Below are 16,445 nucleotides of genomic sequence, written 5' to 3' on the forward strand. Positions count from 1 at the left end.
TTTAATAGTTAAGGGTACCTTTAAATATTTGCATTTTAAGTAAATAACACCGGTGGGGGTCAAGTAACGGGGGAGGGGTGAGTAGAAAGTAATATATGGGGTAGATAAAAGAAGTTTTTAAAGATGTAAGAAATAGATTTATTACCATATGTTACCAATAAAATTGTTTTAAGCAGGGAATTCTATGTGCAGTCTTTGGACGCTCTGAAAAAGGATCTTGTGGGTTTTGCAGCTTTTTGCAACTTATTGATGCATCAGAAACACTTGGATATTTTTTCTGAGCTTTTGCCTTTGGCTGAGAGATGTGGCTGGAGCACCCCATGCTAGAAGAGGATTTGAAGCAGGAATAATCAAGTCAGCCTCCTGCTCATTGGGACTCCTTTGATGGAATTGTGAAACTTTTGGGGAATTGTTATTGTTATTTAGTAGGGTGACCATAATGTCTGAAGGCCAGCCAGGGACACGTTGGGGGGGGGGAGGTAGGGGCGCGCCGCCGGAAACAGGAAGTGACGTCACTTCCGGTGACGTCATGCCACCACAGGAAACAGGAAGTGACATAACTTCCTGTGACATCATTTCCCCGTGTCACCTGCCGGAAATGGGAAGTGACATCACTTCCTGTGACATCATTTCCCCCAAATGACATCATTTCCCCCAAATGCCACTGCCGGAAACAGGAAGTGACTTCACAGTACTTCCTGTGACATCCCCAAAAATCCCCCAAATATCACCGCCGGAAACAATTTTGTTCTGAAATCCTGTATATACTTCATCAGTATATGGGATAAGGCACTTTCTCAACTGTGCTGCATAATGCAGCCTATTTATTTTGTCCTGTTTGCTCTGTTGGCTCTATCTGCGCCACCTTCATCACTTTCGGGGTGTAGATCCCCCAGTGGGGTGGTCTCCCGACTCCCTCCGCTGGCTGTTTCTGATAGCCCTGCGCCCCCTCTTTCATTTGATATGTGTCCCGTGCGGGTGCCACCCTCCCGCCGGGAGATGCCGCAAAATGAGCCCCCTTGAGGCTTATGGCGGCAGGGCTCGGGGGAAGCGAGCTAGACTGCTGTTCTTTTGAGGGGTTATAGAGTGTTTCGAGCCCATCCCTGTGGCATCGGTCCCATCGTTGTGGGGCCCAGGGGACCGGCGCAGCGGCACGCCGAAGCAGCCTGTCACTAATAACACAGGTCGAGATGCAGGACAGGAACCCGGAAGTGACCGACAGGCGAGGGAGGGAGGGAGGGAGCTGCCGGCGCTGGCCTCTGGAGCCCTCCAGGGACCAGCGCCGGGCCTCTCCGCTACCGGTGCTGGCCTCTGGAGGCCTCCAGGGACCAGCGCCGGCTGCTCTGCGGCCTCTCCACGGCCTCCGCTGGTCCCTGGAGGCCCTCCAGAGACTCTGGAGGGCCTCCAGGGACCAGCGGAGGCCGCGGGGAGGCCTTCGCTGGTCGGCGCTGGTCCCGGAAGGCCTTCCAGAGGCTCTGGAAGGCCTTCCGGGACCAGCGCCGGGTGCTCCGCGGCGTCCCCGCGGCCTCCGCTGGTCCCTGGAGGCCCTCCAGAGACTCTGGAGGGCCTCCAGGGACTAGCGGAGGCCGCGGGGACGCCTTCGCTGGTCGGCGCTGGTCCCGGAAGGCCTTCCAGAGGCTCTGGAAGGCCTTCCGGGACCAGCGCCGGGTGCTCCGCGGCGTCCCCGCGGCCTCCGCTGGTCCCTGGAGGCCCTCCAGAGCCTCTGGAGGGCCTCCAGGGACCAGCAGAGGCCGCGGGGACGCCTTCGCTGGTCGGCGCTGGTCCCGGAAGGCCTTCCAGAGGCTCTGGAAGGCCTTCCGGGACCAGCGCCGGGTGCTCCGCGGCGTCCCCGCGGCCTCCGCTGGTCCCTGGAGGCCCTCCAGAGACTCTGGAGGGCCTCCAGGGACCAGCGGAGGCCGCGGGGACGCCTTCGCTGGTCGGCGCTGGTCCCGGAAGGCCTTCCAGAGGCTCTGGAAGGCCTTCCGGGACCAGCGCCGGGTGCTCCGCGGCGTCCCCGCGGCCTCCGCTGGTCCCTGGAGGCCCTCCAGAGACTCTGGAGGGCCTCCAGGGACCAGCGGAGGCCGCGGGGACGCCTTCGCTGGTCGGCGCTGGTCCCGGAAGGCCTTCCAGAGGCTCTGGAAGGCCTTCCGGGACCAGCGCCGGGTGCTCCGCGGCGTCCCCGTGGCCTCCGCTGGTCTCTGGAGGGCCTCCAGGGACCAGCGGAGGCCGCGGGGACGCCTTCGCTGGTCGGCGCTGGTCCCGGAAGGCCTTCCAGAGGCTCTGGAAGGCCTTCCGGGACCAGCGCTGGGTGCTCCGCGGCCTCTCCGCGGCCTCCGCTGGTCGCTGGAGGCCCTCCAGAGTCTCTGGAGGGCTTCCAGCGACCAGCGGAGGCCACGGAGAGGCCTCCACCACCGCCGCCGGGCCCCGCGCGCGGGCGGGGAAGGCGGCGAGTGAGGGAGGGAGCGTCCCTGCGCGTGCGCAGGGGCCGTGCGCAGGCCCAGGGACCTCCCTCCCTCACTCCCCGCCGGCGCCCGCGGCCCACCGCCTCCGGGGCTGGCTAAACCGGGACCTTTAATGGTCCCGGTATAGGCAGCCCAGGAGGCGGGATTGGGTGGCCAGAACCGGGACATTCCCGGGCTCCCGGGACGGTCTGGCCACCCTATTATTTAGTCTTCTGTTGAACATATTGGTATGATTTTGTTCCAATACGTTCTTAGTTATTCAGTCACTATAACTTCGGTTGTGCTGGCTTTGTCCCACCTGGGGATTGGCAAACCAAATAGTAGACCTTCTGGTGGTTCACACGGGACGTCTTCACTGTGTTCGAAGATTTACCGTAAGTTGGTGTTTTTGCCTCGGTGGACATATAGACAGTGTTCATGTACGGAACGTGACCACAATGCAAATGTCAAAAGATGTAATTGGCAGGACAGGCTGTCCCTGGGTTCTTGAGGTGTTCAAGGGGTTAGAATGATCTCGCCTTGTAGCAAAGGGACATGCGGAACTCCCTCTGGGCTGGTGCCCTGGTTTGGGGCTCAGAGCTGCCCATGCAACAGAACCCCTTGGGGAGACTTTTAGAAGGGGTGGCATCGTTTTGAACCACAGATTTCATTATACTTGCACCCCAAAACCTCTATCCACCTAGAGAACTGACATGACAGAGAGAAGGAGTCACGTGTAGCTTATCAAGTTGCTAGTTTTCTATAAGCGGGGGTAGAATTCTAGCAGGAGCTCCTTTGCATATTAGGCCACACCCCCTGATGTAGCCAATCCTCCAAGAGCTTACAAAAAAAGAGCTTTGTAAGCTTTTGGAGGATTGGCTACATCAGGGGTGTATGGCCTAATATGCAAAGGAGCTCCTGCTAGAATTCCACCCCTGTCTATAAGGGAGGTGTTTCAGAGGGGAAACAATCAAATATGCAAGAAAAATAAAAAATAAACCCACCTCATTTTTCTCCACCGCGTGTATAGGTTCTTAAGGTTTCTGATAACATCTACACCTTCCTTTTCAAACTGCCATAGGCTATTTCAGCAGTGAAACATTTCTGTCCACACATTCCCTTTCGTGGGGATTAAATCACGGCTCTTTCCCTGTTTTGCTAGCCTGGGTGGGAAGCGAAATAGTGGGTGGTCCCCAGGTACAGAAGGTACTGTCTTTTGAAAAGAACCTTCTTGGTCACTGTTTTTCCCTAGGAGGGCAGAATTGGGCACACACTGCTCTCGAATCATCTGCACTGTCTCTTTGTGTTCTTCTGGGGCCGGGGCAGCAAACGGCCACTAGACTTTTCAGTGGTAAAAGTTGCAGCTTGCCAAATCGTATTCCCTGCTGGTCAGCCATCCCACTTGAATTTACTAGTCAAGGTGAACTGCAATGAGGTATATCCAGCCAGGGTCCTGACAGTAAATTATCCAGAGGATTGCATGCCGCAGGCATAGAAAATCGAAGGAACCAAGTGCTTCTCTACCAGATCTCAGCTTTGCGGGCAAGGTTGCCAGTTTTGTTTCACACATTTATGCAATCCCAGCCCAAATTGTATTTTGATTCATGGGTCTCCAACATTTTGTTTATTTAATTTTTAGCCTGTCCTCCCCTGCGAGTGGCCTTGTGGGCGCCGTAACATTTGCTTACTTTATTTCTAGTGCCCACCAAATGTTTCTAGAAAAGGGGAGGACCAGGTGAATCTCTTACCCAACAAGGCTTCTAATTGGCTGTTGGAGATTTGATTGGATGTACAGATTTTTTTAAAAGATACTTTGATAGCACCAAGGGTCTTCATTGTGTGACTGAAGGTAAGCTGTGGCAGCCATTTTATGGCCTATTCCAGTAGGGTTGCCATGTCCCTCCTCTACTGCAGCAGGGGACTCCTCTTGCATGCACAAAGTGCAGGCATGATGACATCACCTGGAAGTGATGTCATCATGCTGAGGACACTCTAGGATCTGCAGTAAAACTCTATGGTACCATAGAGTTTTACTGTGAATCCTGGAGCATCCCCAGCATGATGCTCTAAAATTCACGGCAAAGCCTCTATGGTACCACTGTGGCACCATAGAGTTTTAGTGCAAATCCTAGAGCCCCCCTGGTGCAACGTGCCTGGCGCAATTATGTCACTGCTGGGTTATGTCATCATGCAGGGCATGTCGTGTGACAATGGTGATCTTTGGGGGTGGGGATTCTCCCGGCGGCCTGCTCCATGCCAGCAGGTTTGGGGGCCCCAAACCGGGGGATCCCCTGCCCTGGCAGGTGCTTTTGGCAGCCCTAGATTCCACCTCTTGTGACAGTCATTTTGTGGCTGCACCCACCACCCTGGGCCAGAACACTGAACATGCCCACAGGCGAAATATTTGGGGGGGGGGACCCCTTTTTATTGTTTTTTTTAATCGCCTTTTTGTTTTAGCGTGGAAACCTCTTTTCTTCTTTGACAGTTTTCCACCTGTCCCATAAAGTCACCAGCGTGGTTCCAGAGAGCGCTCTGCTCATCTTCCTCGGGATCTGTCTGGGCGGCATTGTGTATGCAGCCGACCACAGCGCTTCCTTCACCATGACACCAAACCTCTTCTTCTTCTACCTGCTGCCCCCCATCGTCTTGGATGCTGGATACTTCATGCCAAACCGGCTCTTCTTTGGCAACTTGGGTACGATTCTCCTGTACGCCGTCATCGGGACCATCTGGAATGCGGCTACAACCGGCCTGTCACTTTACGGGGTCTACCTCAGCGGAATAATGGGTAAGGCTATTCCGACAAATCGCTCTTGCTTAGTGGCACGCTGTCCCCTAAAAATCCTGCAATGTTTGTCCCCATATACAAGTTCCTACTATGATGCTTCATTCCAAGTAAGTCCTGCTCAGTAAAGGTTTTGTTTTTCCATGCAATTTTACTTTTGTTCTTTGGGGGGGGGGGGGGGGGGTTGTCTCATCAGAAGATTTCTGTTCTTTCCTCAGCCAGCCAAACAAGGCATTCCTAAATCAGTTGTTAAATGCTAGTAAATGTTATTGGAACTGTTGGAATCGATTGTTCAGCAAATCAGTTATTAGTTTGGGGGGTGGGTGGGCACAGGAAGTATTTTCTTCCAGTTTGAAGCAAAAGCCAGTCTTGGGATTTTTAAAAATTATTACAGCATTTTTGTTCTGTATCATTTCGTTTTATAATAGTGCTATAGTGAAAATCTGAAATAAAAATGAGGAGAATGTCTTTGACTGCAGAGAGAGAGAGAGAAATTAATTCTTGTAGGTTCCAGGGATCAAGAACTAATAAATAGCCTTGAGTGTTGTACCATGCCTGACCCAAAACTGGACAGGAAGTAATTAATTAAATCCAGGGGTGGAATTCTAGCAGGAGCTCCTTTGCATATTAGGCCACCCCCCCTGATGTAACCAATACTCTGAGAGTTTACAGGGTGTTTTGTAAGCTCCAGGAGGATTGGCTACATCAGGGGTGTGTGGCCTAATATGCAAAGGAGCTCCTGCTAGAATTCCACCCCTGATTAAACTGGGAGGGGGCAGGAGAGGAGGGAAATTTAAAGGGACTCTGGGATGCTTCGGTTCTGTCAGTACACACGTGGAAAAATAACACTACTGCATTTTGTTTAAAAACCACTACAGTTCAAGTCTGAAAAAAGGGTGGGGAGAACACCACAGAAAACACTGGCTTGCCAGTGATGTTCTCTGGCGTCACTATTAAAACCAGCGTTGCCAGGTCTGATTGTCACAGTGGTGGGGGTTTGTGGGGGGGGGGGCGTTCCAGGAGTGGGCAAGGATGTTGTGCAATGTGCATATGTCACCCAGAAGTGACATAGGCACCCCAGTGACATTAGGGGTGACACAAGAACATAGTTACCGGCGGTTTGCATCCTGAGGCAGCCCAGCAGAGCTACGGGGGCAAACATTTTGCTTGGATGTCAACAGGGTGGCAGAGTCCCCCTTGGCCGCCGGCAGGGGATGGGGGCTAGGGTTGCCAGCAATGTTCCCTCTAAGCTGCCGAGCCTCGCGAGCAAAAATTCTACTTTGTGAGCTGCTGGCATTCAAGTGGCGAGCTGCTGCGTCAATGAGTTTGCTCTTAGGGCCATTTTTCCTGAGCAAAAACGTGTGAGCCGGAGGCTAAAATATTGTGAGCTAGCTCGCACTAACTCAGCTTAGAGGGAACACTGGTTGCCAACTCCTGGGGATTTGGGGATGGTGCCTGGGGAGGAGAGGGACCTCAGAGGGGTACAAGGCCACAGAGTCCACCCTCCAAAACACCCATTTCGCCCACGGCAACTGATCTCTGTAGTCTGGAGAGGAGCTGTAATCCTGGGGTCCCACCTAGAGGCTGCATCTCTACCAGCTGCTCTCCATGTTGTTCTGAAAGCTCCATAACGTGGTGGTGAGAAATCTCCAGATGTTCAGTAGTTACACATCTGCGCCGCAACCTAGTGACTTCCGAGAAAATCTTTGCATTCAAAAGAATGGCATTCTCAGGTTGCCCATCAAGATCTGGTTGCAATCACTTTCAAAGCCAGCTTAGGTTCGTCTTTTATTCTGAAGCTTGGCAGCCATTTGGGTCGCATTTAGGCTCTGCAAGCCCCGTGTTTGTGTTCGGGCTACGTTTACAAGAGGCATTGTTGGGAGATTAACTGGGAAGGATTGCTTCTTGCTTTCCTTTGTGAGCACTCAGGAGATTCTCTGCCAGGAAACTCATTTAATTCTGAATTAGAAAAAAAAAATTCCCCTTTAAATGAATTGTTGGGGTAAGTGAATGAGTACATGGAATTATTGTCTTGAGGAGCGTTCCTTTCTAAAGAACAAACATGGCTGATGTGAAGCCAACTTCCAGTCACGCAAGCCAGGGGTGGAATTCTAGCAGGAACTCCTTTTCATATTAGGCTGCACCCCCTGATGTAGCCAATCCTCCAAGAGCTTACAAGGCTCTTTTTTTGTAAGGTCCAGGAGGATTGGCTACATCAGGGGTGTGTGGCCTAATATACAAAGGAGCTCCTGCTAGAATTCCACTCTTGCACGCAGCACTTTTTGAAAGGTCAAGTATATTGGGGGAAGGGACAGAAAAACACCCTCCAGGATTTCCTGGCTTTGAATCCGGAGGCCTTTGCACTATTGACTGTTTCCTCATTCTGCAAAAATAGCGAGTTCTCACTTGATTCGGAATTGCTTATTTTTACTGGTTGAAAGATATTGTGCCTTGTTGCAAAGGATGTGTTATGGATGGCCTCGTTCCCAATAAGATGTTCAGCAGTCTGGCCCCTTTCCTTACTTTGCCCTTGGGAACTTCATGGTGTGTGTCCTTAATGTAGTGCCAGGGCTGGCATCGGTGTTCCTGGTGCCCTGGGCTCTGCCCCTGCCCCAGACATACCTGGGAAGGTGAGGGGGTGGCCTGTGCGCTCCTCAGAGCCACCTTTGTTGGCTGCCTACCTGGTCTACTCCCACATACCGGCCCTGTGTGGTGGCCTTGGGCATCAGGGCGCCCGCCAACACCTTCCCTGGCCCCCACCAGGTGTTTTTAGAAAGGGGACAGGGCTTTGCTCATCAGGGCTTCTGATTGGCTGCATAGATTGTTTTTAAAAATTGCTTTAGCAGCAGCTGCCCCCACAACACAGAAGTTTTTCCTTGCTGGACTGAAGGCAAACTGTGTGCAATCAGCTTCTACCTGAAATGTTGAAGTGTCGCTATTCAACCTAACATTTTGCAGCTAGCCACGCCTCCTGTGGCAGCCATTTTGCAGTTGCACCCACCATCTTGGCTCAACATTCCAAAGCTGCCCAAAGGCTCAAAAGGCATGGAGACTCCTGAGACAGGGGATGATTGACTTCCCGGGTGTTGATCAATAGTTACTAGCACAATGTCTTCTGTGCAGATAGGCTGAGGACGAGGAGATAATATGTACTATAGGAGTGGTGGGGGATCCCTACTACTGGGATCCTCCTTGGTGGAGGCTGGACCACATGGGATCTGAATCAGATATGGCTTCCATCACAGTGGTATCTCCAAGCACAGTGCTTTGTGTTGTGTGTGGGAGTGAGTGGTAACCAGCCTGGAGGAACATTGGGGTCTAAACCTGTCCTCTGTCATTACAGTGCCTGTTTCTTAGGGGGAACGAGTTTTGCCCTTTCCCCATTAGCTTGGTGCTTCCTGCCCTGTGGAAGCTATCTTATGGGAGCCATATCAGTGCCTCAGATTAACATCGTCTGCTTCCTTAGACTGTTCAAAAGGTAGGGTTACCAGTTCCAGGTTGGGGGTGGAGACTCGGGTGCAGGACTGGTCCTACATTGTCTGGTGCCCTAGGCCAGGCTAACTTCAGGCACCCCCCCCTCTTCGCTGATAATATCACTGTCATGCAATGGGTGCCTAGTTTGGTGCCTTCAGAAGGCTGGCGCGCTAGAAGAAAATGAAGAAGAAGATATTGGATTTATATCCCGCCCTCCACTCTGAAGAGTCTCAGAGCGGCTCACAATCTCCTTTCCCTTCTCCCCCACAACAGACACCCTGCGAGGTAGATGAAGATATTGGATTTTTATCCCGCCCTCCACTCCGGAGAGTCTCGGAGCGGCTCACAATCTCCTTTCCCTTCCTCCCCCACAACAGACACCCTGTGAGGTAAATGAAGATATTGGATTTATATCCCGCCCTCCTCTCCGAAGTGTCTCAGAGCGGCTCACAATCTCCTTTCCCTTCCTCCCCCACAACAGACACCCTGTGAGGTAGATGAAGATATTGGATTTATATCCCGCCCTCCACTCAAGAGTCTCAGAGCGGCTCACAATCTCCTTTACCTTCCTCCCCCACAACAGACACCCTGTGAGGTAGATGAAGATATTGGATTTATATCCCGCCCTCCTCTCCGAAGTGTCTCAGAGCGGCTCACAATCTCCTTTCCCTTCCTCCCCCACAACAGACACCCTGTGAGGTAGATGAAGATATTGGATTTATATCCCGCCCTCCACTCAAGAGTCTCAGAGCGGCTCACAATCTCCTTTACCTTCCTCCCCCACAACAGACACCCTGTGAGGTGGGTGGGGCTGAGAGGGCTCTCACAGCAGCTGCCCTTTCATGGACAACTCCTGTGATAGCTACGGCTAACCCAAGGCCATTCCAGCAGCTGCAAGTGGAGGAGTGGGGAATCAAACCCGGTTCTCCCAGATAAGAGTCCGCACGCTTAACCACTACACCAAACTGGCTCTACACCAAACTTTCGCTAGGCGATCACCTAATGGCAGGGCAGGCCCTGCTCAGGAGGCTGGGATTTGGGGAATGGAGGGACCTCAGGAGGATATAATGCCGCAGAGTCCACCCTCCAAAGCTGCCATTTTCTCCAGGGGAACTGATCTGGGCTGCCTGGAGATCAATTGTAATTGCGGGAGATCTCCAGGCCCCACCTGGAGGCTGGCAACCCTGTCAGAAGGCCATGTCACTATAAGGACACGTCCCCCTTTATTGTGGCTCTTTCACTCCATTAGAATCCCGAGGCTTCTATTTTTACTCTTCATCGCCGAGACTGTGTGTGACCGAGGAGCAAAATAGGTTGGTGTCCCAGTTTAAAGGCCCCTGAACGTATCCGCTGTGAAAACGGCGTGATAGAAGTGTCAAGGAGAACTCGCTGGCTAGTTTCTAAAATTATTGTGTGTGGTTGGGATGGGCAGATGAATCAAAACAAACAGAAAATAGGTCTAGGAAGACGCCTGCCCTTGGTGTGTCCCTTTGACAGGTGGCTGCGAGTCTCTCTCAGTCGGACTGAACCCTAGAACAACCGCATTCCCATAAATATTAGCTCACTCACTTCTTCAGGTCTTAAAGATTACCATGGGGGAACATAATTGGTAACCTATAAAAAAGATAAATGGTCCATTCCAGCCGATTGCATCTTCAACGTGTTTTGTTACTCCCTTCTGTCCGTGAAATATTTGTGCCTGTTCAAACCTGGCAATGCAGGGAAGTCCATGAAATTGTCATTTTTAAAACCTGAGCCCAGAGTTGTGGGTTAATGTACTAGGTGTGCATGATGGTGCAGAATTTCTTCCACTTGGGTTGATTCCTACCACCCTGATTCTTTTGAGAAAATAAGCATTTTCTTTGAATTTCATGTTGGTCTCACACTCACCAATATTTATAGCAGAGGTGGTCAAACTGTGGCTCATTTTGGCCACACATGCGGCTCTTTCACACATAGTGCGTGGCTCTTGAAACCCTCACTGTCTCTTTAAATCACATTGCCAAGCCAACCAGTGGCTTGGAGAATGCATTTATAGTTACAGTTGCTTTCTTTCCACCTCCCTCTCTTCCCCATCTGTTTTCCTTCCTTCCTTCCTTCCTTCCTTCCTTCCTTCCTTCCTTCCTTCCTTCCTTCCTTCCTTCCTTCCTTCCTTCCTTCCTTCCTTCCTTCCTTCCTTCCTTCCTTCCTTCCTTCCTTCCTTCCTTCCTTCCCGCTCTCAAATATTTGATGTTCGTGTATTGCAGCTCTCAAACATCTCGACATTTATTCTGTGTGGCACTTATGTTAAACAAGTTTGACCATCCCTGATTTATAGCATTTGTATCTCTCATTCCTAGCCCATTTCTCATTCTGCTTTATCCGGGTTCCTTTAGTCAGTTGGTTCGGCCACCTGGGCCACTTGTGGATCCCAATCCGCTACCGAGGAGTAAGTGTGCTTGTACGTGTTCCAACGGCATTTCCTGTCAACCCTTTCTAGGCCTCCACCTTCGTCCCCACAAATGATCAAAGTTCCCCACTTGTTTTTATTGTTTCTCAGTGTCTAACAGTGCTCATAAAATCTGGCTATCAACCAAGATATTAAGATCCGGAACTTCAGAAGCTCTTTGAGCAATACAATAAGAAATGGATGCTACAGACAGCGAGAGACGATGCTGCCCATTATTCTGCCTGTCTCTCTGTCTGTTGTTATTATGGGGAATCTTTGCTAGGAGTCGCACTGTTCAGGGGCAAACCAGTGAGTAGTTGTGGTTAGACTTTTAGACAGGATCTGGAAGATCAGGATTCAAATCTTTCTGGGTGACCTCACTCAAAGCCTAATCTAACTCATCCATAATGTTGTAATGAGGATAAAAGAAGAAGAAATTGGGTTTATATCCTGCCCTCCACTCCGAATCTCAAGAGTCTCAGAGCGGCTCACAATCTCCTTTACCTTCTTCCCCCGCAACAGACACCCTGTGAGGTAGGTGAAGCTGAGAGAGCTCTCCCAGAAGCTGCCCTTTTAAGGTCAGGGTTTCAGAGCGGCCTACAACCTCCTTTCCCTTCCTCCCCCACAACAGACACCCTGTGAGGTGGGTGGGGCTGAGAGGGCTCTCACAGCAGCTGCCCTTTCAAGAACAACCTCTGCCAGAGCTCTGACTGACCCAAGGCGATTCCAGCAGGTGCAAGTAGAAGAGTGGGGAATCAAACCCAGTTCTCCCAGATAAGAGTCCGCACACTTAACCCCTACACCAAACAGAAGAATGATGTTGGCCAATTTGGGTCACCGTTTTTTGTTCCTCCATTTGTGGGAGAGGGGAGGATCTTCAGCATTGTTGTTTCTGCTCTTCTGTCCCCGTTCTTACTAAGAGCTCCATAAGGAAGGAAGGTGGCTAATGAATGTTTTGAATAAATAAGGTTTCCCGCCTAATCCTAAGAGAGTTTCTGTGATTTAAATAATAAGGCAATAGGAGTCAGTTGGACAAGCAGGAGCTCCAAAAGTTGTACCCGAGTTTCTCTCTGGAAATTCCTACATTGCAGACTTTAATTGGTTGGATGTAGTTTCTTCTCCTCTGAGGGACCCTGGGAAACATTCTCTTGTGAAGGGGAGCTTGGGTTCGCCAAAACAAGTCCAACCCTTTAAGCATAGTACGGTTTCCAGGATTCTGTAGATTTGTTCATTTATCGGTTTTATACTAGTGTACTGTATAATGGGGGAGGAAGATAAAGGAGATTGTAAGCCACTCTGAGATTTGGAGATGAGGGTGGGATATAAATCCAATATCATCATCTTCATCATCATTGGGTGGGAACCAGTGAGTTTTTCTGCTGATAAAAAAAGGAGATGTCCTCTCTGGCCACCAAAAAAGACAATGCCGAGAATCATGGGAACTGCATGTACAATAGCTGTGTGGGATGGGGGCTATAACAGGGAATGGGATTAGGTGCAACAGAGCACATAAGATGTCTAGATTTAACCCCTATCCCCTCTCAAGGCTGCTGAGAGTTCTTCTGTAGTCAGGATCGCCAATGAAGGTCCTTTAGCAGTGCTGAGGGCATTGTTGGGGGTTTTTTTGTAACAGGAACTCCTTTGCCTATTAGGCCACACCCCACTAATGTAGCCAATCCTCCGAGAGCTTACAGGGCTCTTAATCTCCAGGAGGACTGGCTACATCAGCGGGGTGTGGCCTAATAGGCAAAGGAGTTAGGGTTGCCAAGATCCCAGCAGGAGATCCCCTGGTTGGGCAGGCCCCAGCCCACCAGCAGGGAGGAGGCCGCCAGGGGGATCTCTGCCCCCCCCCAAAGAGTCCCATCACCGCGTGGCAGAAGTGACATATTGCTAGAGCGTCCCTGCACGAAACCATAGAGTTTTCTGCGAATTCCTAGAGTGTCCACACACAATGTGCCTGGCGCAATATGTCACTTTGGGGTGATGTCATTGCGCCCTGCGTGCTGTGTGCACGCAAAAAAAGTCCCCCACCAGCAGCTGCGGGGGACTTGGCAACCCCAAAAGGAGTTCCTGCTACAAAAAAAGCCCTGGCAGTGCTAGAGGTGGATAGAACTATGGCCTCTTGTGTGCCACTCTTTCCTTGGTTCTGCTGCCCATCTGCCTATTGAGAAGCAGGAGAGAAGAGCTGCTTGTTCCAGCAGGTAAGATAAGAGCAAGGACACAAGATGGAGTTCATCAGGACAGGGAGAAGCTGAGAGTAGTAACCTGGCAACCATATATATAACCATATTTCTTTTTAATACAGACACAGCAACCTCATTGCTCATTATCTTCATCCTCTAGATCAGGGGGTCCCCAAAATGGTGCCCTTGGAGCCTACCCAACCCCTTTCCTGGTGCCCACCAAGTGTTTTCAGAAAGTGGGTGGGGCCAAGTGGAGCAGTTGCCCAGCAGGGCTTCTGATTGGCCACTGCAGAGCTGAATGGCTGGACAGATTTAAAAGACATGGTTTCCATGGCAGCTGCCATTTCAGTGTTGGTTTCATTCTCTCTTACTCCCCTTTCCCTGTGTATTATAAATTTCTCCTCTTGTTCCCTTCCCTTGGGTTTCTTCCGGGTGGGTGGCTCCATCTCCTGCAGCAGCCATTTTGTGATGGGTTCCAACTCCTATTTTGTTGCCATGCCCACCACCACTGTTCCCTTTAAGCTGTGGAGTCTTGTGAGCAAAAATTCTACTTCATGAGCTACTGGCATGAAAGCTGTGAGCTGCTGTATAAATTAAGTTTGCTCTAGTGCCATTTTTGCTGAGCTGAGACAAAAATGTGTGAGCTGGAGGCTAAAAAATTGTGAGCCAGCTAAAAAATTGTGAGCTGGAACATTGCCCACCACCCTTTGTTAGAATTCCAAAGGTGCCCTCCAGGGACCCTGCAGTAACCGAAGAACAAAACAACAAACAGTGTGCATCATTATAGGTTTGCTGGATTTGTTGTTGACTTACCTTCTTTGTTTTGCTGATTCTGAGAGGCATACCTTTCTTACACATTGATTTGCACATTCTCCAAAGAGCTTTGCAGTATATCCACTGGTCCTTTATTAATGCTCGAAGTGTGCCAAGGGTTATAAACGAGTCCCATTTATTTGAAGGAGACGTGAGGTTTTACAAGAGGCTTGCTTTGTCTTCGTAGGCCATCTTAACAGCGGGCTGCTGGACTTCCTCTTGTTTGGCAGCCTGATCGCCGCGGTGGATCCCGTTGCCGTGCTGGCAGTGTTTGAGGAAGTCCACGTCAACGAAGTCCTCTTCATCATCGTTTTCGGAGAATCTCTGCTCAACGATGCGGTGACTGTGGTAAGTTCCTGTCTTGAGGGGTCAAGGAAACAGACTTCCTGGGAATTCGACAAGCGGGTTAGGGGGAACCCTGGTAAATCATAAAAACGTTGGATAATATTGGGTAGTATATGCTGTAGCTGTGGCGAGAATAGTTTATGCAAGGTATTGGAAAGTACAACAAATACCTAAATGAGAGGCATTTATCCAAAAACTGCTCGAAACAGCAGAAATGGACTTTCTTTCTGTTAAACTGAAGGAAGGAAATACACAGGAATGCAAAAAAACATGGCAACCGTTATATGAATGATTGAAAAATGGTATGATCATTTAGAACCTGAATGCGAGTCATATAGCTGTATAGGAGAGTGACTAAAAGAATGGTGAGGAACAATGGAAACGACTGTAAATGTTGATGTTAATAGATGATAGGAAGAACGTAGAAACTATAGGGAAAATAAAGAGTAAGTGACACTGGTATAGTATGTAATAGGGAAGGGGTGAAAATTAAAAGAATTGGGACTGTAAAAAGTTGAAATATGGAATATGAGTAAAGATGGAACAAATTGTAAATGATCTAGTTAAGTCCTTGTATTTCAGTTTGTTTTGTAATTTCCTTGTTTGGTGTAGAGCCAGTTTGGTGTAGTGGTTAAGTGTGCGGACTCTTATCTGGGAGAACTGGGTTTGATTCCCCACTCCTCCACTTGCACCTGCTGGAATGGCCTTGGGTCAGCCATAACTCTGGCAGAGGTTGTCCTTGAAGGGGCAGCTGCTGTGAGAGCCCTCTCAGCCCCACCCACCTCACAGGGTGTCTGTTGTGGGGGAGGAAGGGAAAGGAAATTGTGAGCCGCTCTGAGACTCTTCGGAGTGGAGGGCGGGATAGAAATCCAATATCTTCTTGTTGTCTTTGTCTTGCCTGTTTTTCTTTCTTTGATGTTTATTATATCAATAAAATATTTAAAAAATTCCAAAAAGAACCCCATCGGATAATCCAGGTTGCAGATAAGCAAGCAATTGGTTCTAAAGATCCTCATAAACTGATGGATGCTGAAGAGATTTCCAATAAGTGTTAAGCAGCTATTTGGCTGGAAGCAAAACTTTATTTAAATGGTACAACACCATGCATATTTACTCTTGAAGTCCCATTGAGTTCAAGTGAATATTTGTAGGATTGCAATCCTAATGCCCGGTTTTATGCCTGCTTTAGGGTTGCCTAACCCCTTGTCCACTGGCAGGGAAGGGGGTAGGGTTGCCAACTCCAGGTTGGAAAACTCCTGGATATTTGGTCATGGGGCATGGAGATGACGGAGACAGTGGGGAATGATATATAGAGTTTATTAGTTGTTGTAGGTTTTCTGGGCTGTCTGGCTGTGGTCACCATAGAACCTGACGTTTCGCCAGCAGCTGTGACTGGCATCCTCAGAGGTCTAACGCAGGAGGCTAGAGTTCTCGAACTCTAGCCTTCTGTGTTAGACTTCTGAGGATGCCAGTCACAGCTGCTGGCGAAACGTCAGGTTCTACAGTGCCAAGACTGCGGCCACACAGCCTGGAAAAACTGCAACGAATGAACTCCAGCTGTGAAAGTCTTTGACAACATAGTGATCCATAGAGTCATTACTGGCAAAGTTCTTTTTGAACTGCTGGCAATAAGACTAGGATAATTATGGGTCTCCAGTCTGTTTTTAATGCAAAAACCCCCGAACACAATGGCTTTTAAAACAACACAAGGCAAATGTTTCTGGATTGAATTATTTCCGCATTACAGAAGAAAGAGTCCGGGATTCAGCGATAGGCAAAGGGCAGGGAGGGGAGGGGAGAGCTTAGTGTATCATCCTTTGTATGAGAATTGTGTCCCTACTTTCATTTGCAAAATATTAGAAGGTCTGTTGCCATGATCTCATCTAAGCAAACCACATTAAATTTTTGTCTTTCTTTAACTAGTCTACAAATACTAAATAGCAGCAAACAGATTAGTGAAAACACTACTCGGCTTG

General features: G+C 49.9%; 1 protein-coding gene across 1 annotated transcript in view; it reads left to right on the top strand.

Annotated features, from left to right (window-relative positions):
- The window catches only part of SLC9A3 (solute carrier family 9 member A3), a 92,606-nt gene that overhangs the window by 32,917 nt on the left and 43,244 nt on the right, over nt 1–16,445 (top strand). The window contains exons 2-3 of the mRNA XM_060247741.1: nt 4,927–5,229; nt 14,312–14,472. Coding sequence (XP_060103724.1) covers nt 4,927–5,229; nt 14,312–14,472 — 464 coding nt within the window. The remainder of the gene's footprint in view (nt 1–4,926; nt 5,230–14,311; nt 14,473–16,445) is intronic.

This window comes from Heteronotia binoei, chromosome 10 (genome assembly GCF_032191835.1).
Source record: "Heteronotia binoei isolate CCM8104 ecotype False Entrance Well chromosome 10, APGP_CSIRO_Hbin_v1, whole genome shotgun sequence".
Taxonomy (NCBI): domain Eukaryota; kingdom Metazoa; phylum Chordata; class Lepidosauria; order Squamata; family Gekkonidae; genus Heteronotia; species Heteronotia binoei.